The sequence below is a fragment of the Seriola aureovittata genome, chromosome 23 (genome assembly GCF_021018895.1).
Source record: "Seriola aureovittata isolate HTS-2021-v1 ecotype China chromosome 23, ASM2101889v1, whole genome shotgun sequence".
Lineage (NCBI taxonomy): Eukaryota > Metazoa > Chordata > Actinopteri > Carangiformes > Carangidae > Seriola > Seriola aureovittata.
The window spans coordinates 1,201,110-1,226,981 of NC_079386.1; the positions used below are offsets into that span (position 1 = coordinate 1,201,110).

Consider the following 25,872-nt stretch of genomic DNA (forward strand, 5'->3'; position numbering starts at 1 on the left):
CAGACGTTAAAATGATTTTCCAGAAAATATACAGTACTATATCACTATATCATAAACAATGATGGACAATTTTTCTCCATATCGCACACTCCTACTAATGCTCTGTCAAAAAAAAGTTGCATGATTTCTGACTGCCTGTACTTGAGTGGCTGGCTTTAACATCAGAACTCCATATAGATGCCGTGTGATCAAAGACTCCTCACTGCAGCAGTGATCTCTGTTTCTCAACTCTAGCCTCAAAAGTACATTTTGGCCCAGATTTTTCAAAGCTACTTTGTTGCTATTTTGACATGTGGTGACAGTATCATTTGGGTAAATAGTATTTTCTATGGAGAGTGGTCCTCCTCACTTATCAGCTTTACTTTAGGAAAGTGATGAAAGTACATTAAAGCCTAGAGTACTGAAGAAATGCTATTTACAATGTGTATTCAAACAGGTATGCATGGAGCTAAACCATCATCAATCCAGCTCTGTACTATATATCATCCTGCAGCCACATCCTTCATTTGATCGAAGTCAGGGTGAAAAGAAGAAGTGCAACCTGGGTAAACTGGGTAAGGTGGCAGAGGAGGAGGGCGTCAGCTGCAGCTGAGAGGAGAAATCGCCTCTGACACCCTGAAGCTGACAGCTCCAGCATGGAGAACACACAGTGTGTATGCATGTGTGTGTTACCGAGAGCAGGAGAGGAACAGTACGTGTCACTAAATAGAGGGCGTAATAGTGCATTGTGTGTGTGTGTGTGGGCTCAGTTATGAATTTGTGCTTTTCTGGCTGTCACACACTGAAGGCAGGAAAGTGTCAACAGGCAGATTGAAAAATCCTTCTGAATCGCCTCATTGTCACTCACACACCCACAAAAAGCTTTATCAGGGATTCTCTCTCACACACACACACACACACACACTGTACTTTTCTATACTTGCATGCTTGTGAGGACCCTCACCACACACTGTCACACTTCATCTTAAGTATCAAATCTACACACCACACTTTAGCCTACTGTAATATAACATTCATTGTAATATTAACCCTGAAACCAAGTTCAAACCAAGTCAAGGCCTGAAATTAAAACTTGTTCCTCACAAAGAGAGGAATTCAAGAGCACACACACTGAGTTCTGAAATGACATATTCAGTTATGAAACTACTACCTCTGATGTAGTATGTTATTATCATTATGACTACTTCACTGTCTACATGTAACCCTACTGTTAAACTCATCCTGAGGAGATATTGTGTTTAAATACAAACGATCAAATCAAGAAGTATTTCAAGTCAACTACCAAATACAAGCAGAAAAAAGTGTGTTTTTATTTTTTCATTTTTACTCGTATTTTTAATTTTTTTTTCACAGTGTTTCTTCTGGACTGGTAAGTAAACAACTGCTAATGCTAACATCAGCTATGTAGCAATAGCAAAACGTACTAATAGCTGACAAACCTTACATTGACCGTATGGCAAGTTTAATGGCGTCTGTGTGAGGTTGGAAATAAAGGTCCACCATGTCGGTTAGCAATGATACCTTTGTTCAAATGTATTACCACCCAAAATTCTAACACTTCTCTGTTACATTTTGTCTTTGGTTCATGCCAGTTGAATAACTTAGGCTAGCATATGCTCCCGTCAGTATCCTCAGTAGACCAGTCATTGAGTTTGGCCTTCATGGTCTACGATGGTTACAAACTGGGTCTCTGAATTGGGACACAGCTACAGAGAAAGGTGTGCCTCTCACTTGCAGGGCAGCCCTGGTGATTCTAGAGCCAGACTTTAGTGGTCATTAGAGGAACTGCATTTTTGGCACTTTTGTGTTGGCTTCAGTTTTCAGCACCATAGCTTGCTACTTGTTTAAATAAATATATAGATTTAATTTTGCTTTAGATTTTGTTTTGTTTTTATTGAGTATTTGGTTTTATTATAGTACCACTAACTCTTAGCCAAGCCACCCTCTGATATCTTACTCCTCATCTCCCAAACCCATAGTTCCATTACTTACATTACATTACTAATTACATAAACTCTAAGTCTATATCTAACTCTCTTGCCTGTCAGAAATCATAGAATCATTGGCCAACTCACAGATATGTGCCCTCCTGAAAGATAACATCTGCATCTGATGTTGTGGATGACACTGTTAACTCACTAAAAACCAACATTGTGCTGCACTCTTGTGGATTTGTCTAAGGTCTTCATAACATTTTCTAAATTAAGCTACTTTCATTCTACTTTCAGATGATTGCATATCTTTCTGGTAGAGGTCAAACTCAAAATCAAGCCAACAAATGATTCATAAAGGTGTCCCACAAGAATCAATGTTTGTCCCACTCTTTTTACGACATATTCATAACATCTTCCAAGTCAGAACTGCAATGTCTGTTTTTATGCAGATGATACCTCATAATATGGCATCGGCTCTACTGAAATCCAGGCCTTTTCCAGGTTGCAGTCTATTTCTAATGACCTTCAAACCTCTTTAGTGTTAATTTAAAGTTCTGAACTCAGGAAAAGACTAAATGTACGCAATTCACAAGGGCACGAACCTTAGGTATTCCTTTAATGTTCAGTTCAGTGACTTTGTGGAGTTTTGTGACTGTTTCATCACCATGAGGTTTGTCAGGTAACAAGAGGAACCTCCAGGAAGACACTGGCCCAGCTGAAAAATAGTTCAAGCACGCAACTTCCTGTAATACCACATATTCGGTTTTTGTAACAAAAATTAAACAAAGACATGTTCATTGTTGAGTTTTAGAGATGTTAATAAGTGGCTCTAGATTAATTTTTAGTACACAGACATGAGAGTCATATAAATCTTTTTATTCCACTCTCAGCAAGAAAATAAATAAATATATTTCCAACAAAGCTGAGAATTTGAAATGCCTCTCTCTAATAATGGTATGTCTCAGGCCTGGTACTCTTTTGAGTTGAGGTAAATAACGGCCTAGCCCCTATTTGAGAATAATATTTCAATGACATCCTTCCTGACCCAATCTCAATAAAGCCATATGTGTAATATGCAACAACTCCTCCAACCATACAGGTCGTTTTTTTTCAACCGTCTTATGCGACCCATAGGAGTGTCTCCTGAAATAACACCCCTACGGCAGCATTCATACAAGACCTCAATTATCATGGTTACAACAATAAACATATACAATATCATCGTTGTCGCTATGGTTACTATAATAACGGTCATGGCTTGGTTAGGTTTAGGAAAAGATCGTGATTTGGGTTAAAATGAGTACTTCCTCAACATTAGACGATCTTTGTTGTCATGGTTACAATAAAAACAACGTGATTAACTCAGTTGAACAGTCATTGATAATAGAAACAATAATAAACTGCTGGTTTCACATGGGAATCGAACTCTGCTCTTCTGTGTCATATTCCTGTGTTTTGTTGACTTCTCCATCCACCACAACCTTCGCCTGTCGTGGACTTTGTCTCTTTATACTCCGTCACTGCACTTTTTCCTTTGCTCCTGTCATCATTTCTACCACCACTAGATGTCGCTTAGCAACAAAACCTAACTATGGGTCATAATAACCTGCTGCACAGACGACCTATTGGCTCGTTTTTTACAGGACGACAGCCTGTGTGATGTGTGTGATGTGATGACGTAATAAATTCCACCCAAATGCTAAATGTGAAGCTGTGTGTGTGTGTATGTGTGTGTGTGTGTGTGTGTGTGTGAGTGAGTGAGAGAGGCTGACCTCCAGAGTGACTTCCTGCTTTGCCATGGCTCTCTCCACAGTTTCGTACATCTGTGTGTTCTGGATGCCGAGACCACAGAAGATGGCAAATGCCTCCAGGAACTGCTCGTCATTCCTGTTGAACGCCTTCACGCTGCCCGACGCTTCATCCATCTTGTTCACCAACTGACATACACCTACATGGACACAGAAAAAGACATTGCTCGTACGCGTTGCCGAACCCTGTCTCGGTCCACTTTTTATAAGCGTCATCCCTATAAACCTCATGTTATGTAAATCTGGGGCCAGGTGGTATTCTAGCTGTAAAAACTCTACACATTGTCTAGGGGCTGACTGTGTTACATACAAAGTCAATGGAAAGGCTCGACGCATCACAAATCGAAAATGTTTAAACTTCAGCAAAACATTTGCAGATACCCTGAAGCTTTATGAATCTGCCTCAAAATGGCAGAGTAAATGATGAATTCAGAGGCCTGTACTACAAAGCAAGTTCAACATACACATTTTCTGGGTCAACTGAACCTAACATTGACCGTCCTGATAACCTGCACTACGAAGCTGGTTATCAACTGGCTCAGTTAACCCTGGGTTCACCTTTCCAGCAACGAGCACGTTCGAAAGAGGCGGAGTTGTTAATTATAAGCAACATCGTCAGAACCGTGAATGAAGTCCTTAATATGATATGAGAAGAAACAATGATACTTCCTGGTAAGTTTGGGAACAACAATGTCCATGAGTGAAATTCAACAAGGTGAAATGTAAACAATAGGATCACATGACTGGAATCAAAAGAAATATTTCTAAATATAATTATTATTAAAGTCAGACTAAGGATATATTGTAAATAAGTGAATGAATGATCATTAGTCCTAACTGAGTATTTTCGCTCTTTGTCTGATGATGAACAAACTGTTGTGAACAGGAGATGCAGATGAAACAGTTCAAGTTAATGTCAGACTGTTTGTGCTGCAGAGAGGAGAGAAAGAAAAGAGGAGAGAAGTAGTTGATGTCTGATGAGTCAGTCTGACTGAAATGTTCATTTATAACCATGGAAACATTGAACAGTATGTGGCTAATTGTTCAAATCAAAGACATCAGATGTTTCGTTTTTATTTCCAATCGTGGTCACGGAGTCTCCTCATGTTGTTCTGAGCTGCAGTGATGAAGAAGAGAGTAAAAGTCAACACAGTCAGGAATCCTGTCGGATTTAAGAATCTGTGTTCGATTAAAATGAAGCTATAATAGTTATGATATATTTATTTAGTGTGATAAACTCTCCTCTGTTTGTTAGAGGCTCTGTTTTAAAACCAGAGTGGACACATGCAAGTTCTGGAACAGCAAAATGATTCCACTGATTTATATAATTATTATTAATTCAACTTGATATTATTTATCATTTCATTGTAAACTCTTTTGTCCCTGTCAGGATCCTGTAGGAACGATGACTCCCGTTTTTCCATCCTCTGAAGTTAACCTGCGCTGGAGCAGTTTAGAAGTTTAGCATCAGTTACCATGGCGATTTACCCCGGTAACAAGTTGAACCACCGTCGTAGGACTGAAAAACCCAGAGTTAAACCTGAAGTTACCTCGATAACCTCAAATCCTGCTTCATAGCGCAGACCTCAGAGCTCAGTCTGTGACTGTGCTGAACATTAACACACACACAAACACACAGCCCATATCTTGCAAGCTTACAGATAAGGTAAAGTTGGGGCGTTGCACTGTTTGGTGCAGATAAAAACAAGACTGTGCAGACAACGTTTTCTTCGCTTTCTGCCTGAACACACCTTGTGGTGAGGACTGCTGGCCCCAGGTAGCTCAATAGAAGGATTGTGCAACGGTGTTAGCACAGACGGCAGAATATTTCATTTGAACAGGCATAAATTATATTATCTTAAAGGTGAGAACTTGAACAAGGTCTATGATAAGCTACCTTACCTGATGTGTACCAAAGGTTAGCGGTTTTGTGCAAGTGACTGGTTACATAATCATAAAATGAGATATAATTATCAGTTTTTGTTTCACCTGGACACAAATCTGTGCCTCATGAGGACATGGATCTCTAATGCTAATAATGAGATGTTTGATCTGGCTCATCACTAGGACTCTTAAAGGTTGGAGGAGAGGCTACGAGGACTTGTTTTGTTTGATCACTGAGGAACACCCGCTGCTATCAGCTGTTAGTGCCAATGATAATCACGTTGATTAATGGAGTGGCAGGACTGTTCATGAATGAATAGCGGTCATGCTATGCTAAGATTTAAGATTGTTCAAGCTTATGTTACATCAATGCATTTAAAACTAACTGGAAAACCACATCGACAGTTTAGGGAGTGAAGTAATGTGGGGTCAGTGTTCACAGCGCTCACCATCTCTGCAGGTTGGACCCTCATACTGCGTATGTTTGTGAGTGAGAATTAAACTGGTCTGTAAGATTTAACCACCAATCACATTGTCCTTGGTGTCATCCTAGTGGTTAAATCAGGTCTGTTCATCTTGAAAACCCATGTGGGGTTGGGTGTTAGCTGTCTCACAACAGATGTTTAGTTGAGCTACAGATGGTCAGATGATCATGGATACATGAAAAAGGGAGATTTAAACCCAGGCCCGGTACTTCAAAGGGTGCTCCACCAAAGAGAGAGAGAGAGAGAGAGAGAGAGAGAGAGAGAGATGTCATACCTATGACTTTGTCCTTCTTGCCATTCCAAATGGGGGTGCAGAGCAAACTCTTTATCTGGTTGCTGATGTGATCTGGGTTTTCACTCTGTCAGAGGATGAGAGGGATAAGTTCTCACTGAGGGAAAAGAAGAAAAAGAAAATAAAGAATTGAAAAAAAGAAAGACAAAAGTACTGACTGTCCAGGGGAAGCGTTGGTCCTTGGTGACGTCTGCGATGTTGAGAGGCTGCATGGTGTTTTTAACGTACTGAGCGTACATGTAGTTAATCTGACTGACATCACAGTCCCTGAGGAGACACAGAAAACACAAACAACTTCATATCTAACTATTCATAATGAGAGGAAACACCAGCATCACCTGGATTAACCTCTGAAACCCTGCAGGACCTGGTTATGATTCATGTTTCATATTTCCACTGGTGGTGGATTTTTTTTACTTAGTGTCGGTCAGAGATGGGGACTCGCACTTAGGTTGCGCACACAGGAGTTTGAGACTTTACTTAAGATGTGTCCTCAAAAGACTTGAGACTAGAATTGGACTTGGACTTTATCTTTTTGTTCACCCAAGTCTGTTTGTTGTTTGCAAAAAGTACAGAGCTGATTCGCACTGAGCTTGGCAGAGGGATGGGCCAAGGCTCAGGGTCAGATCCGGATTATTAATTATGACTGGCAGGAAGATGCCTGATGGGCTGTTGGAGGGGAAAAAAGGTCCAGGTCCGGGCCGGAGACTAAGTCTAAAGCTCCTCACCAACACAAAACACAAAACTGCACTTTTATTGGATTCAAAAAAGATTCAAAAAAGAAGTCACAGGAGATGATCAGAGTCCAATGCAATAGAATTTATTCTTTCACAAGAATAAAAGCGAGATCAGATCCGGATCCAAACTCAAGACAGAGAGCCTGTGCACAATCATATATAGCTTATATACATATAACCCACCCTAAACCCAAGGCCCTCGTCTATCCTCAACCTGGACCTCGCTACGGCTGCTACTCCAACGCCATTGCTCCTGGGGCCTTTACTTTATTCCCTCCAGGTTCCATTCTGCAACAATCTTAGTTCAGTAAAGCTGGTTCACATACAGATCTAACCTCAGTTGCGAGTATAGCTATTCCATTGGATTATATAAGTTTAATATTCAGTATATTTATAATGCGTAGTATATTTTAGTGAAAATGTACTACCACAGGGCCAGCCTGGTTGTTGGGCCACGAGGGCGAGAGAGGGAGGGATTGAGAGAGAGCTAGAGGGAGAGAGATTGATAGCTCCGTGCTGTGGTGTCAGTCCAGCGCAGCAGGCTGCACGGCCCGCTGTGGTTCTCTGTGGCCGTCATCGCTGTCATGTCTGACTCCCCACAACCAAGATAACAATTCAGATAATCATAAACGTGCTGAATATCGAATCTGATAATCACCCAGGCCGATAATCGGCCGAGCCCTGATAGTCAAAGCTACATTTTATCAAAGCGTGCACAGCAGACAGACAGCAGCTCAAGAGACAGAGATAACAGGAGAGCAAATATTGGACTCAGTTTCATCAGGTGGACATACACATCTCCACTAACATCTCTACTAACAGGTTAACCAGCAACTTTAAACATTCTCTTTACAATATGTGTGTTTCTCTGGATGCTGCTGATTAGCCATGGTGGCTCTCACCGCTAATTATAACTACTGAGTTCATCCTCTACTTAATTGGAATAGGACTCAAAGAAGACACACCCCACCATGCACCAGGTGCTTTTAAAAAGCAAATAGAAAAGCTGGTTGGTATCACATCTTAAATGAATCTGTGAAACCGAGAGGTCAAATGTCTTTAGTGACACTAAGGAGGATGGTTTTTTTTTTTTTTAAAGCTGCTTCCTAAAGCTCCACAGTTACAGCACTAAAGCATCTGCTGGTTAATGAGAGAACTGCAGCCTGGGAGCTACACCTGAGTCCATCTTGCACCCTGGCTAAGGTCTGAAAGCTGAAGCCATCAGTCACGTCTGTCAGCGCTTAATAAGCCTGTTTGTTATCTTTAGTCGCTCCAAGTCCAACCACAGAGTCAGCTATAATACTGCATGATAAATGACGGAAAATGGATACATAAACATAGCATGAGGTTAAGGCAGAAACGAGTGGATTTTGGCTGTAACTCTGTGGTGGGATGGTATTTGTGTGTGTGTGTGTGTGTGTGTGTGAGAGAGAGCGAGAGAGAGAGAGAAGGAGAGAATATAAGTGTGTGTTAATGGATGACAGAAGGAATGATGAATAGAAAATGTGTGTCGAAGTGTGTGTGTGTGTGTCAGGGAGAAGAAAAGGGAGAGACAGATAAAGTAGATACATTTAAGATTCAAGATCTCAACATCAGCTGCAGCAGTTATGTTTCAGATTAAGATTTTACATGTAAAACACATGATGAGCAAAGTCTTCTCTTTACTCATGTGAATACCGTCCGTGATGTCACTGACTCTAAACTTCAACTGCTAAAGTTGAAGTTTAGAGTTACTAAAGTTTGTAGCTCCCACACCTTTCCCTCCTCACACTTCTACATCAAGCTATAGACTAATGTGCTCTTTACACAGTGCAAATACTTCAGCAACTGCTCCACAGACTCAAATATACATTAAGGAGTGGAGAAAAACTGAAAAAATGTTTTTCTTAAATTCACTAGTTTCCACACTTTTGACACCAGGAACACCAACATTGCCCAGATGTGTGCAGCAAGGTCTCGTAGCGCCGGAGCTGTAAAGAATTTGGCGATATCAGTTACTTTTTGATTCCATCTTAACTGTTAAGAAATTCAAAGCAGCTGTTTTCAGTGGCTGATATTAATGCAAATCTTCTTTCACAGCTTTAAAGCACTGTATTTCTGCTTCCATCTTTGGCAGTGTATCATTTGCCTTTAAGCTGTTACAACATGTTTCAGCTATCAGCGTCTTCAGCTAATGCATTTTATATCTCCCAGCTTCAGTTTTACATTTCATTCCCCAAGTTTCCAAAGCAATGAATTTCAGTTGTTATCAAGTTATTTTTCAACCATTTTCAATCAATGATCCTGCGATTTTCCTTCAGTTTTCAGCTTCCACAACGTATTTAAGATTCCAGCTTCTAGGTTTGAATTGAAATTCAGCTGTATGTCTCTCCAGCCATTTGTCCCTATGCAAATCATTTCAGTTTTTTTGTCAGGGAATGAAGTTAGGACTGTTTCAGCAACTTCTTTTGATGCAATGCAAGTCAGTGTTTTCAGCTTTTTTACCCGCTCACTTCAGCTTTTTCAACTCTGTCACTATTACACTTTAGCTCGCAGGATTTACAGCATTCCAGCTCTACATGTCAGCTCTTTATCAATTTTAAACATTGCTTCAGCCACTTCCATCATCACTTCTGCAGTTTCCTCAAGCATTCAACTTCCAAATTCCTGTAGCTTTAAGCTTCCGAGTTTTGATTTTACATTTCATCTGTTTTTCGAACATTCAGCGGAGTCTCCTTTCTCACACATTTGAGAGGTGTCTCTCAGCCTCATCCCTGGGTCAGATCACATGATTACACTGCACATACATAACCGATCTGACACACAGATGAAAAGACATATGAAGAGATGCAAAAGACACACTCACACACACACACAATCATGTTTAGATCCCTGCACTTTACATTTAGCTTTGTGTTCACCTCCTGCTAAGGTTTAAATAAATGGTTGCATCGTGTACTGTATTCCTTTGATTAATGACGAGGCTGAGCCACACACACACACACACACACACACACACACACACACACACACACACACACTGCTATTTCTCTGTAATTTAGGCCATAGTTAAATGGATTTTCACAATGTAAACCAAAATAATGGTAATTGTGAGGATATAATGACTCAAAAAAAAAAAATCACATTTAGCCTAAATTTTCAAGCTTTCTATATTTAACGCTGGAATTGCTGAGTATCCTTGAACACCTTTATTTCTTCCTTCAGACAAATTTACGCCAACGATTCAGACCACCTTCGAGTATTTCCAGCAATGAAGCTCAGATTCAGCTTTTAGCAGCTTGCAACACAGTCTAGCGTCAGCTTTTCCAGAGGACAGCGATCGCACCACAGTTTCTTCAGAAAGTTTCGTCTCGTTAACAGTAAACCACTCTGAGAACAGTGTTTCTATATCATTTATTTTAATTCACTGATGGCAAATAATATGGTCCTTTTACTTCAGTAACATTTTCAGTGCAGGACTCTTACATGTGATGGTATTGTATACTGTGTGTGTGTGTGTGTGTGTGTTTTGCTTGGTTTCAGGCTAACTGTAACAATATGTTCTGTCCAGACTGGCCTCAACTCACACACACACACACACATACACACACTTCAGATGGAAATGATGGAGTTTAATTAGCCAAACACTCCACAATCCACATTTCCTCTCCCTCTCTCTGTGATTGACTTGAACGTGGCCACAGAATAGCTACCGGCATCAGCAAAGACCCATGACAGCGCCTCGCTGGCTTTCAATTCAGAAACACAATCAAACTCTAAATCCAGAAAAAACTTCATTGCCCCACTCTGTTAACTTAAAATAAACGCTCTATCTGTGATTTGTGCGAGCCGGATCAACATTGGTTCAGCTCAACTGAACTTCCTGCTTGGGTGGAACAGAAGCTGTGTCGCTGGGAAGCCGCAGCCTGGGGATAATGTCACTATAAAAAGCCTCCTGCGGTTCCAGCTGGTCAAAGCTAACATCCTGTAGGGCCCCTCCCCTCTTGCCGTGGCCCAGCTGGAGCCGCCCGGTGCCTCGGTATCGCAGCCCCCCCCCCAGCACATACACACAGTGGTATTTAAAGAGAGTTATTAGATCTAAACAGGGGAGAAACAGCCATGAGAGAAGGCTGTAAAAAAAAACGACACGCTACAGAGGATGAGACAAGATAAGACATCTGGTTTGTGTCATCGCTGACTGCTGGGATCTTCACCGCCGCTCTGTTTGCACACACAGATATAATGTATGGAAAGAAATCTATCTCAGTGTGTGTGTGTATGTGGTTGTGTTTGTAAAGAGAAGCTGTTAATGACTAAATCTCCATCAGCTGTATAGCTGGTCGCCATAGTGACGGTGACAGACTCGCTGCTTGAGACACAGACCTTAGTGAGAGCGGGTTATTCAGTATAAAGTCATGCAGGACCTTCCAGCACATGTCCGTGCAGGTTTGATGTTCCCGGTGTCAAAGATGTGGAAAATGGAGCGAGTTTAAGAAAAAGCGTTTTTTCTGTTTTTCTCTCACAATCCGCATCTTAATTTGATATTATTATATAATATAATAATCCACTCAGTGGGTTTCAATGCTGTCCAACTCTTCAGACCTTGGAAAACTGTGTCAAGTCTCCTTTTTTCGACGCAGGAACCTCAGGAGACCTGACAGCTCCATCTGGTCCACCAATAAAAAAAAAAAGGGTCACAAACTTTGCTCTCTATCTGGTTTCACTGACTTCATGTCTCTGCGCTGCATCGCTGCCAGGAGCAGGTATCAGGGGCAAACACAGAACCAATAAAAGCTGACAGAAAGCATAGCGTGTGATCCTTTCAATGCACAATGTATACCACCAAAGTATATCAGTATTAACTTTGAGCTTCCTGATTTTTAAAGTGAAGTTTTCCTGGCTGTTGGAGGACTGAAGGATCGTCCTTTTGGACTGTGTTTAAAGGATAATGTTGGAACCGCTTCCATCTTTTGTTACTGTCAACAAATCCCACCAAAAGCAAACTGTGCTCGTTCATCTGTCAGCACTTTTTTTTTTATTATTTTCCTCCCTTGTCTGTGGCACTCAGCAACAAGCCTGTTGGATCCTACTGAAGTTACCAGTCTCTATAAATAGCTCACATGGTATCATCATTTTTAAAACAGGTTCAGTCATTTCCTAAAACAGCTGGGCGCTGTATCTTTGAGCAAATGTTACTTGAACAGGAGGAAATGGTGCATCTTTGTGGACTATTTTCAGCTGTGGATGAATAAATATTTGGTATTAGTGAGTATTTATGCTCAGTGTTAGCCATGCTACTAGTTAAATTAGCAGTAGCTGTAAAAATGTGTAGTAGCGAGCTACTTTTTAAACTAACTACACTAACTAGCACAGTAGCTGGTCTAAAAGTTATGTAGTGTGTTCTGTTTTCTCTTGAAGGAGGGAAAAAACATCCCTGCAACTGCATGTGTTTGTCATATTATTTAACAGTAGATGTTTGAGAAACAGGATCGGTGTGTGAGGACCTTGTGGCGTAGGTGCATGTGGTATTGACTCGAGAGAGTGACGATGTCACCACTGAGATGTGGTTGAAAGAACGAACCAAGTGACATCAAACCAAGTGTCCAACCAAGTCCAGCGGCACTTGGTTTATCTTTTTTGGGTAAATGTGAACCTGGATGAAGACAATGCTCTGAGGCTGTAAAGTCTTTGTTTAAAGGTTTGAAGTTTTGTACTCCCTCCATAAATTCTATAACTCAGACCGGTCCTCATAAAGAAGAAACACACACACACACACACACACTTGGGCTGAGGTTTAGATTGAATTCTAGATGCTGTGGGGAGGCCAGGCCACCCCAGAGAACGGGGGGGGGGGTTCTATCTGATTGCATCTTAAATCAGATTACTGCTTATTCACTCTTCCAGGCTGCAGCAGGAGTTTTAGCAGGAAACTCTGCAGCTGTTGCCTCCTCCGATCCTCCTCTGCCATCCTGCTCGTGCCGCCTGTGAATCCTTAAACCCTTCGGTTTTCTGATGTGCAACTTTATCTCCACTTCTTTTCTGCTTCTTTGTGTCATCTTTCGCTTCTCTTTCAATGTGTTTTTTTTCTCCCCTGAAAAAAGAACTGTGCTGTCTATCACTTCTAGAAGAGAAAGAGGAATGAACTATAGCCATCTGCGTTTTCTATGTTCAAAGCAAACTCCCTTTGATGAACAGTCTGCTATACAAATTACATTAACGGTAGAAAAACCAAAAACATTGCATTAAGCTTCTTCAAGAACTTTTAATTGCATTTCACAGTCTTCATCAGCAGCAATTAGTAAAATTAGTCTGCTAATGAAGGCCATGACATGTTGTTGAAAGCTCCAGCAAAAGCTAGAAATGGACATTGACAGAGTGTCAACAACTAATCTGCAACAGCAAATACTTTTCCCCACAGATTCTTCATTGCTAACATCCTTCATTTGTTTTAATGTGTGAGATCTGCTTCTGCACCTGTTATGGTTTTGTGTATAAAAGCTGAAAGAAAGGGGGGGGGGCACCGAGGTGTTGGGTCTTGGGGGGAGGGGTTATTATTTAATGCTTAAATTTGAAACATTAAAGCTTACAGCAATGAGACTAGATGAGACGACTCTTTACTTCAGTGTTTCTGTAGCGCAGCTCCATGTTGCCTTCAGGGGAAAAGGACATCAGAGTGTTGTCTATAAAATGTCACCAAAATGGGTTTTACTGCAGTGTTTGCGACACAAGACGCTGATTCACTCGTGGAGGCCACAGAATCGACACGGACCACCACTTAAAATCTTATTTCATTGTAGAGCTGCAGGCAGCACATTGAGTCACTCAGCCTCTCCTCGCTCACATTAACACACTGACAACAGATACGTCTGTCACAGTTTGACTGGCTGTAGAGCGCTGAGAGAACTCGAGACCTCGTCTGGCTCTTCCCCGGCCCTCTCCGCACTGATATAGAGCTTTTTCTAGTCTAGTCATTCACCCATTCACTCACACATTCATTCATCACACCCATAAACACACTCATACACTGATGGAGCGTGTATGGAAAGTAGTGGAACTGTGTATTTGTCACAAATTACTATGCAACTGCAATATTTGCAGTGGAACTCCTCATATACAGTATTATCCAACTCAATTATTCAATAATTCATTTAAGAAATTTGCTAAAACAATATTCAGCTAGCTCGATACCAGCTGAGGTGGTTAATTTACACCTTTGCCCCATGCTGCACAATATGATAATATGTGACATCTTGTTTGTGTTTGTTTTTTTAACCTTTTACTTTTTACAACATTTTGCAAGAGGAGCAAAATATCAGCAAGAGCAAAAAAAGCCCCATAGCTCTGGATTCATACCTTCTCCTAGTGCACAACTTCCACTGTGTCTATTTTATGAACAAGTGTTTTCAAATGAAGCTTTGAGCTTCTTTCTTGTTTTGGAAACTGGGAAACTAATGATAATGAGATTCCAAGTGTCCAGTTCAATCTAACCTGTTATTTGGCATCACTGAAAAGCTTTCTTAATGACATAACACAAACACGCTGCATGATATAAATAGAGTAAAAAGATGTGTCTCAGGCTGCCGAGGTGGAGCCTCAAAAGTACAGTACAACACACAAACACACAGGTGATATGAACGTTAACATCTTCTGGCTAAAACAGACTAGATAAAATATAGCTGTCACAATTAATGAGAGCGCATGTTGACCTCCGAACAACTGTGTCTGTGCGTGATAGACAATTGTTAGATTCTCCTGGAAAGGTCTCGGACTGCCTCCAAGAAAGGGCCCCGCTTCATCATGATAAACAGGTTGTGATTGAGGAGCTGTCAAATCGACCCTAATGACAGTGTATCAGGCCAAAGGAGCCCGGCTAATGAGAACAAGATCCAATGTCTGGGAATTTGGCAGGTGAAGGAGGTGGATTACCTCAAAAAGATCCCGAGGGGCAGTAAACCAGCTCGGCAGAAGTATTGGACTGAGCCGCTCTGCCTTGTCTTTTCTATTTAAATTCAAAGTGACTGAATGGGCACAATAAGACTTTCTTTCCTGCCAAAACACTGTCTTATATCTCTCTTTTTTCCTGTTCCTTCTTACATGTGATGATAATGAAGCCTTGTGCTAGTGCCCATTACACAAACGTCATCTCAGGGGCTCCGAGGGAGAGGAAAGGGGTAGTTTGCAAAATGCGAGGAAACATTAGCACTAATAACCGGTGGAAATAGCCGGAGTACGCCTCAAGTTCAATCTGCAGGACTTTTAATTTAATAACAGGCTTCAGTTGAGAGGGGGAACGCCTTACCTTTTGGGAGCGTCTAGGACTTCACCCAGCTCCTCGTATTCCATGTGAAAGACACTGGAGAAGGAGTTCTGCAAAAAGAATAAAAGTAGGTTTATTTGTTTGGGATATTACAGACTGAGAGATGTGGGGAGGAATGGATGGGGGTGACATGCGCTTAGCAACATGTCATTAGGAACATGAATACATACAGGGTCTTGGTTCTGTCTAGAGAAAAAGATATTCCACGCTTGGCGGCAGGTCCGCCGCCCTGTGTTGTTTTTTTCGGCCGTATCAATTTCCTCATTCCCTCCAATTAAGCCATTACAACTAAACCCAGTTAAGCAGCAAGACCCTGCACACTGCCTGAAACATGTCTCCCAGCATGAGAAAGGGAGCGTTGATCTATTACCTATCCAGCCTCGCCAGAGCGAGAGTTTATTTCCACATTCCAGTGCTCTTTTCCTCTTTCCCCCTTATAGGGACTTGTTTTCTCTCAACCTGCACTCCCGGCCTCACAAAGGATCCTTTTTCCATCTTTAAGAGGTGGGGACAGGATGTTAAAGATAGACAAGGATTCTTCGTTTTGGAAAAATTTGCCCCCCCCCCCCCCCCCCCCCCCCCCCACCCCCACTACCCTTGCATGCACATAAACACCCCTTTGCTCTGCAGCATCAGTTCACCATGATCGACCTAGGTGAGGGTAATAAAGCTATTATAAACAGAAAAGGGGGGGAGGTCATGACATTTATTGGGGTTTCTGGCAAGGGGGAAGGTTTATTACTGGGTGACAGCATAATGGAATTTTTTTTTTTGCACATAGGAATATTGAAATAAATCTTCTTCTATTCTTTGGAAGCATCAGTTAAGGTTTTACGTGTCAAGGGAGCACAGAGGAATGGTGCACTGGGTTTTCACGTCCAGTTATCAGTGTCAGTAGCAGACACATAAATCTACTGTCTGCTCATGTTATGATATGATTTATGTGTTTAATAGTGGAGCTGAGCACTGACCAAGAAAACAAAAGGAAAGAGAGCTCAGGCTGTCTTCACCAGAAAACTGACATCATTGGTTGTTAAAATACTTTTCCCTCAAGTGACTTATTGCAATCATATGTGCAAGTACCGTCATCTCTAAGTAATAAAGGTGGAGACTTACAGAGCTAAAGGGATCAAGTGTTTTTGTTCACCAACCCTGGTTGGTTTCCTCCACTAAAAGCCAATGGGATTTTTCTATCGTCTTCTGAAAATAAACAGCAGTTTCTGATCCTGAGGTTTAGTTCGGCAGGATCATCTTCACTAATGAACATCACTCTATGATGTTTGAATCATAAACACAATCAGCAGAAGTAAAAAGCTAATGTTATAGGCTATAAACCAACTACACCACAGTCACATGACTCAACACCATGGTCACATGACTTCAACTTCACCAACTTCACTTGATTTAGCTTTTCATGTTCAACATGACAACAACCTCTGTAGTCTCATTCAGACACTCGTTAGCAACGAAGACGTAAAAGCTTCAAGAAATCAGGACTGGAGTATTTACTGACATATTTCATGTTGCAGAATAAAACGTGAAAATGTCTTGAGCTGGTGTTAACCACAGACCTTATTTCAGTCATCTGACCAAAACCAAGCAGCAACCTCTGATATAACTCACCTGTTTACATTTTTATTAAGGCTTAAAGTTATGTATTATTAAAGGCTGCTTTGAGTGACAGGTGGTTGAGCTTATGTTTGCCACAAACAGGCATGCACCGAAGTCTCAGCTCCACACACGCCCCTCCTCCGACCATATTTGGATTAGCTTGGAGTTAGGGGCGGGGTCAGAAACTGCACAGCTTCAAAATCGCTCTTCAGACACCTGTGGGTGACGTCACTGAGGCTACGTCCATCTTTATTCACAGTGTATGCCAAAAACCAACTCAAAGAACTTCAGGGTGAGGGAACAGGACGTGTTAAAATGCTAACTCGTTGCTGGTATTAGAACTCATAATAATAATAATTTTAACCATGACTGCAAGGGACTCTTTCCCTAACATTAATCAAGTAGTTTCAAACAAGCCAACAGTGTGGATCTAGGGGTTACAGTGTTGGTAAGTTGCTCAGTCAGTCAACTACTTTGTTCCAAACTCAAACACCTCAGCAACTATTTGATTGATTGGAATAAAATTTGGTCAAGGTCCCGAGAGGATGAATCATAACTCATGGTCCTCATGATTCCCTGACTTTTCATCTAGTTCCACCAGCAGGTCGAACTTTTCAGAGACTGAATCATCCTGACTGTGGTGGACCCATGGACCAGAACCACGATGAGGGTGACATGCGGAGTAAAATGTCTGAATGTGTGACCATAACGTTTGGTACAAACAGTCATGTTTCCCAAATGTTGGGTAATGAGTTGTAATTAGTCTCCTATCATCATTAGGTCAACATTATAATTGAATTGGTTAGTTTAGTTTATGACCAAATACTCGCAAGCTAAAGCCATTCCCATTAGTCTCAACTGTATGTGTGTAGTAAACATGCTAAAGTCTTAAAGAATCAGGAAGAACCTGATAAATAATCAATCATTAATAGAAGTGGTAGTTCTCAATGACTACATAATAGATAATGCTGAGTTACTGGAGAACAGACTGGGAGATACTGTATTAATGAATCATTAGGTAATGAATACTACATAATTATCTGCATAATGAATGCTTACCTCAAACTACTCACATGTTTGTGTAGCTTATTGTAAAGTATGTTAAACTTCATTATGAAACCAATGTGTTTTGGTTAGTGCTGCTCCTGGGTGAGGGCCTCTCACAACTGTAGAAGAAGCAAAGTAGGGTTTCTGCTACAACTTCATCTATTTACAAACTGCAAGTGGAAATGCGTTGGTGGTTTAACAACTGCAATACGACCTGAACAGTATGTACACACACACACACACACACACACACACACACACACACACACACACACACTGCCTAATATGTTTCTGGAGACCTGTAGCCAATTCCAGATTTGCTGTCTTTCTGCTGGGGAGACTTAAACAACACAGAAGAACAAAACACTCCCAGTGGCAGGTCAGATGTCAGATCCTATCACATGTCATTTGCACACACACACACACACAGAACACAAAACACACACACACACACAAAACACACATATTCCTGAACTCACACCACACAAATGCCAGCACACTATGATACATAGACATACAGAGGCATGAACACGCACACACACACACACACACACAGACACACACACACAGAATACTGGGTAAAGACACAGGCGCACACACACACACACACACACACACATTCACAGCACTATTTCCAAACAGATGCCACACACTGCAGTAAACTGAAGTGAGCCAACACAGACGAATGTCTTAAAAAGTCCGGTGTTATTGTTGCTAGAGTCAGTGAAGAGCAGCTCAGTCATTTACTAGACTTCTACAGGAAAGCTCGTCTCCCAGAGAAGAGGTTGTGTTCAGAGCCACAGAGCTGAGGGTCCAGCCTGAGAAGCCACAGACATTAACGCTGACAGGTCCATGTAGCAGCTAAGGCCAGTAAAAGTCTGAGAGTAAATGTTGAGTAATAGATCAGACACATGTTGAGACAAAATTAGCAGGTATAATGTTTTACCATGTTCATCATCTTAGTGTTAGTCTGCTAAAACACTAACACAAAGTACAGCTGAGGCTGATGGGAATGTTGTCAGTTTTGCAGATATTTGGTCATAAATCGAAGAATTGGATGAACTAGAAAATCTAGTTGAAATGTCAGGGAATCACTAAAAGTAATTTCTATTAATCCTGGCGTGAACATGAATGTCTGTAGCAAATTACATGGCAATCCACCCAATAATTTCCTAAAACCACAATACCAACCAACATATGAGCCTGGTGGTGCTAGAATCAGGGGATCACCTGGGATTCACTAGGATTCATATCTGCATCAAGTTTCATCTCAGTCACTGGCAATCGTCCAATAGCTGTTCAGATATTTCAGCCTGAAACAATGTGGTAGACCAACCAAAAGATAAAAACGGATAATACTGCCATCCCTGGAGCTGCTTACCGAACAGATTTGGAAGTAATCAAAGTGAAACAATATGGGGCCTTGGGAGCCCCTTGAGGATTTGGGAGCAGCTGCCTGTTTTGCACAATTGGTAATCCTGTCTTCTGTCATTTTCAGTGTAAACTCCTCACTGTGAAGTCTTTACATATCTATAAACACACGCAGTCTAATGTGGGATGGATTGTCCATGATGGAAAGCAGATTGTTCATTGACCTCCTTTTTCCTCAGAAACTCAAATGTCTCCAGGTTCTGACCCACCATGGTCCTGGCCCTGTAGATGTGTTTCTGCTGTTACCCCAGCAGACCACAGCACAGTGGATGCCACTTGTTACCACAGACTCAGGGTGGAAGTAAAAATCTCAGAAGGAGATACATGAAAAATACAGTATATAACCAAAACTATCTGCATGGTCAGATCCCACTAGAGGCAATAAGTTAAAGGTTTTCTCAGTCCTTTGTTCCACATTGACTGAATCTTGAAAATATCAGTTGTTTAATGTTGTTATGTAACTCTTATGAAAGCTGCTTTCAGAGCCTGGACAATGTTTATAACAAGAGCCTTCACCTCAATTGCTCTAACCTAGTTATAATAAATACAAGTCAAGTTAAACACCATTGTTTTGTAACCCAATACAAACCACACACCAACAGCATTGCATTCCCCATCCAGTTAACCCAGACCTTAACACCAATATTGAATGGTGAAGTGGCTGTGTAGCTCATACTTTGTGAAACCAATATTTACAATACATTGACAGTCAGTACACTCAGCCTTCAGCCCACTGGAATGAATCCTCAAACTGAGCTCTTGTTTTTGGAACTGGTGGTGAGGTTGGAAATGACAGGGTGTTTGCTGCGAGCCAGGTTCAATCATGTGGGTAAGTCTAGATAAACTTATACCGAATCCTGTTTATCAGAAAATATTACTGGTGCAAGAGACAAAAGAAATCCTCTCTACTGAATAAAAGTTTGATAAGTTTAACAAAAGGATTTGGTCCTTGAACATAAAACATTTCTATACATACAATACAAATCTCTATACACACACACACACAAACACACACACTAAACATCAGCTAAATGGGCAATAATGTGGGCATTTTATGTAATCAGTACTTACAATAACACACCATTAATTAGCAGTATTTACAGTAAGTTGACAGTTAGAACGTCAGACCTGTCAGATGCATCATTTTCTGTTGAAAGGCTCATAGTTGTGGGTAGTAAATGTGCTGTTGAGTGAGTTATTCAAACTATTGTTAAGGGTGGCTTGTTATTATGTTCAAGCATGTGGCGTGTGTGTGTGTCTGTGTGTGTGTATTGTTATGGGTAATTTGCTGGACCTTTCTGAGCCTAAGATATTACGTTTTAAAAAGGCCTCACAACAAAGAAGTTAAAAGCATCATGTCAAGAAGCATGTCTAGATGTATGCAGATGACACATTAATGTAAGTATAAGGTAAACCATGTAGATAGAGAACTAAAATGGTCCAGAATCTAAAGCAACATTTAAAAACACAATCCGCTGCACCTTATGGTCCATTCAGGAGCTATTCTGGAGTTTTCAATCATATCGTATGACGTTGACCTCTGACCTTTGCCCACTAAATTCTAATCAGATCATCACTGAGTCCAAGTGAATGTTTATGCCAAAGAAATTCCCTCAATGTGTTAATGAGATATGTTCGCAAGAATGGGAACATATTGTATATAAATTAAATCTAGTCAAAAACTCCAGCATCTGAAAACAAAGACATTAAGGCAGGCACACACACTCCAAAATATTATAAAGCCCTCTGATATTTTTTCCAGTGTATGATGACCTGCATCTTGATGTTTTTTTTGTTTTTATTTTCATTTCATTTACAGGCATCAACTGCTTCATTCATGCTTCACAATCATTGGCTCGTTTATCAGCTTCTTGGGTACCAGCTAACTAGTAACATCTAATCATAGTCATACAATTGTACAGCGTGGCCTATATTGAATTAGCAAATATCAAGCCATCTGTAAAATGCTTATATGATCATACACCTAAAGGTTAAGTTTAGACCAGAAGATTCAGGATGAATTCAGTTGGAACTTGCAGCTACATGACAGGTAACACTGCTGCAACTAGAGATGCCATGACACAACATTCATCTGAACCTGGGCATAATGAAAGCATGTGGTGGTCTATCCTACAACGAGCTGATTAAAACACCTTTGAACTGTTATTGCTAGGGCCTGGGACTGCTTTTTCTAACATTAAGCTATTTCATTGGACAGAAATGAGAATTTAAAAAAACACTTACTGCAAACAACCAGAAGTTGTCAAAGGGGAATCTGTTTACCTTGTTTGAGTAAATCTTGTACAGACAGACGCCTGTTCCCCAAACTAATTCATGGGCTGATTCTCTCTCTCTCTCTCCTCTGTCCAAACCTGCCACTTCCACCAGCTGGCTGTTTGTAACTGACTTGACAAGCTGACTTGGCTGTTGAAACAGATGACTTGCCCTTTGTTCTAAAACCAGCCACTGATGACATGACAAGCTGAGTTGCCGGCGATGCCACCAGCCATCTTAAGTTGCTGCTGCAATGTTTCCCTGCGATGGACCAAAATTCGGTTCCTTCATGAGACTTTGGTCTAAACTCATCTATGCACAGGACAACACCATCAGGTTCACCCCCGTGGATGAAAGAGGCCTCAACACTGAAGTGCACAGAAAACCCACACACACCAAATCAATATTTTACTCGTTGATTCTCACCACCCCCTGGAGCACGAGCTGGGGGGAAACCCTGCAGCACCGGGCTCAGAACACGAGCAGAGGGGAAGAACAAGCAAAGACACGTCAGGGAGGCACTTAAAACACATGGATACCCAAACTGTTCCTTCCTCAAAAGCACAAAAACATACAGAATAGACATAAGAAAACAACAATAAGTGGAACAACACTGTCATTCCTTACATTGCTGCAGTATCTGAAAATCTGTCATCTTTAACGTACACTGAAACCCTGTACACTTCAAGCCCAGCAACACTCTGAGGCAGAAGGTCGTCCCAGGCGTAAGCAACGCACTGAACTTAACACTGAACCACAGTCTGAGAAAGATAAACCTGAGGAATTTGTTTTCTATTACCAGCTCTAACCCAGGAAGTCTTGTGGAATCCTTCATTTTCTGGGTGGACAGTCTCATTGCATGTTAACTAGCTCTGTCATTTTCTCCTCTCAAAAGCTGCCCTCTAAAACACTGCTGTTTGTGGCCCAACATTATGGCAGAGCGCTTAACTCGCTGTCGTCATCCTGACCGCCCTGCACTTCCACCAGCACAGCAAGCACAGAGGGAGCTTTTCTCCTCTGTCATGAAGTGGGAGAATTGATTTTAAACTCTCAAAATATGTTATATTGTGTGAAAAAATTCAAAAGTAATCAATTTCTTACTTGAACAAGTGTGAAAAACAAAAGGATGATCTTTATTTCGGTTTCAGAGTTTAAGAAATGGGAAAACATTTGACACTTCCGAGCTTCACTGCCAAAAGCAACTGAGCAGAGTTTCATCACTGAACCATCTTTGAATTGGTTCAGTTGTCATCATCCACTGGCGAAGTCTGTGAGATATGGATGAAAGCTCAAGAAAGAAGCTAGTAAGACAGCCTTGAACAAGAGTGACATATCATCAGAAAAAAAGCCTCCCGAACAAGTTTGACAAAATGATCTGAACTCAAGCTTCATTTATTAACCACGGACATGGACCACTTGGAAAACTGAGCAAATCAAAGTTCATTGTCTAAATTTTCCTCATTTGCTGATGAAGTCTGTGATATGTGGCTGAAAGGTCTGGAAAAAGCTAGAAAGTGGACCTTGAGAAAGATTATTTTGTCAAACTATACTTGCCAAGTCAAAGGGTGAACTGTAATACTCAATTAAAGGTTTCTGGTATTTTGATCCATAGGTTTTAAGAACCAGAAACCATCTCAGTGTAGTTTTACATCTCCTCTCTCAGGCTTCTCTCTGGAGCTCTAGTAACAACAGGTCAGTGAGCCAATCAGAGGAGAGGAGACTCTGAGCCTCTCTTCTGATTGGCTCACTGATCTGACTGTTTCCTGGGTGATCTAATAAAAATTTAGTTCCAACCAAGTAATCTGATTGGACGAGAGGCTTCCATGAGTGCTGATATAGAGTATAACAGCACTGGGACTTTTAACTACATGTATCACTCCGCTTCACAGGTGTTCTATTAACGTTCGTTATCTCTCTTAGATTGTAACAAACTTGGCAAAGATAAAAATATTTCCAGAAATAACATTTAAATGAAATGATGTGTGGTGGTCAGGAGAGGACGAAGAGAAGAAGAACTGGATACTTCAGTGCCAACGTCGCCGTGACCTCACAAAACGTGGTCTTGGCCTTGTGAACGCGATATCTCAGTAACGCTCTCAGTAGATTTTGGTGGTCAAATGTCAAAGGTCAAGGTCAGTGTGACCTCACAAAACACTTTTTAGCCATTAGTCAAGACCTCACAGCAATTACGACAAAATTTCACACAGTTGGTTCATATTTTAGAGAATAAAGACTCTCTATTTTAAAGACTCTGGATGAACAGGGATGTAACCTGGAACAAGTCAGAGTTGCGGAGGGATACAACTACAAGGAGGTAATTCTAGTCCAAACTGCTCCATATATAACTACACAGACTAACATCTCCACCAATTCTAATCTGCTTCTCTCCATTACTTTCTAACAGTTACTTTTGTTGCATTATGCATCAATCACACTGACTGCAATACACTGGTATACGGATTTAAACACACCCAGACAGATGAGGACAGCTGGAGACTAAACCTCGTCGAGATGAGGCTCCTCAGTGTTATAACCTCCATTATTCATCTAGGAAAAGAGATTTGAAGTTCCCACTATATTACTGTACAAACGTTATTTAATATAAAATATAAACACACCATGTGAGCTGTCTTAGATATGGAAAAATAGAGAGCACTGTAAATCTGAAGAAACTGGATCATTAACCAGGAACACAGAGGAACAGAAGCCGCATTCTTTCTGATGTTTGAAATGCTTGGATCAAAATATTGAGTGCGATGAGTTTCACAGTTTCTGTGCAGCCATCAGCTGCTTATGAGATGCACCTACAGAGATGTGGGAATACTACAACCAGGCTTATTTATCAGCCTCCCTCAGTATATGACAGTTCATTTGCTTCCTCTTCCTGTGTGTCAGTGTGAAGTATAAAGTGTGTGTTTTCACTGGATGCCCCTGAGGAGGACAAGCCAAAAAAAAAGTACGTCCTCAGAGGACTAACACGGTCCTGTGTGTGTGTGTGTGTGTGTGTGCATGTGTGTGTGAGAGAGAGAGAGAGAGAGAGAGAGAGTCAATAAAGTGTCAGTCAGAAGTAAGGACTGTATTTATTTTTAAAGCACTGCCAGTGACTCTTCTTTTTTGCTTTGTGGCTGGACTGCAACAGTGGGGCCAACCTAAAGGCCTAATGGCCTGACCTGACTGACTGACTGACTGACTGACTGACTGACTGACTGACTGACTGACTGACTGACTGACCATGAGGCTTAGGGCTACACCTCCTGTTGTGAAGTGTTGAGTTTGTATAAACACAGAATGCAGTAACTTTAAAAGACAAGAATGACTCAAAAGGAGGCTTGGTGCTGAAACACCGATCTGACCAACTCTACATATCAAACAGAGGGAGACAGAAATGAAGACAAGCCTAGAAAAGTCTATTACACTCTGCAGGTGAGGTAAATCAAGTCCCTGCTCACTTATTGAGGAAATACAGAAGTTGAAAACAGTTGTGGATCCCAGACAGAGGCTGTGCTCTGTGTGAGAGACTAACTAATGTAAATATTCAGTTTCTTCTAACTTTAACAGTCTTTGTCTTTAGCTGATGTGTTTGGTGATGTTGTCAGATGACGTCATGGTTACAAAATCAGGATTTTAGCAGCAGCTTGGAAGTGACTGCTGGTTAACATGCAGTCTTCATGGACCATATTTCAGTCACTGTTTCAAACTTGTTCAGTTGTCATGACAACAGAAACAGCAAAACGATGTGATGGACGTGATGATGTCATTCCTCTACAGGTTCCACATCAGTTTTCAACTACATCCTTAATTCAGCACATTGACCTTATGCAGTCCAGACATATACTAGCTTTTGACCTAGTCTTGTTATATAAAAGTTATTTACTTGCAGAACAGCCACTGCGTGTCAGAGCTGTCTGACATCAGTCATTATGTTGCTGAAAGCTGCTTCATTTCCATCTGTTCAAGTGCTTCACTTTTCAACCAGTGAAACAAAACAGCCGTCCACTGTTTCCATTAATCCAGCCTTTGGCTAAAAGCTATTTGAACAGCTGATTTTGAATCAGCTGCTCAACAATCAACTG

At 41.1% G+C, this 25,872-nt stretch overlaps 1 protein-coding gene across 4 annotated transcripts in view; it reads right to left on the reverse strand.

The window, feature by feature from the left end:
- pde5ab (phosphodiesterase 5A, cGMP-specific, b) overlaps window positions 1-25,872 on the reverse strand; it is an 84,225-nt gene that overhangs the window by 20,555 nt on the left and 37,798 nt on the right. For all 4 annotated transcript variants that reach the window (XM_056369568.1, XM_056369569.1, XM_056369567.1 and 1 more), the window contains exons 8-11: window positions 15,419-15,486; window positions 6,562-6,670; window positions 6,386-6,470; window positions 3,707-3,882 (exon numbers count right to left, since the gene is read on the reverse strand). In XM_056369568.1, coding sequence (XP_056225543.1) covers window positions 3,707-3,882; window positions 6,386-6,470; window positions 6,562-6,670; window positions 15,419-15,486 — 438 coding nt within the window. The remainder of the gene's footprint in view (window positions 1-3,706; window positions 3,883-6,385; window positions 6,471-6,561; window positions 6,671-15,418; window positions 15,487-25,872) is intronic.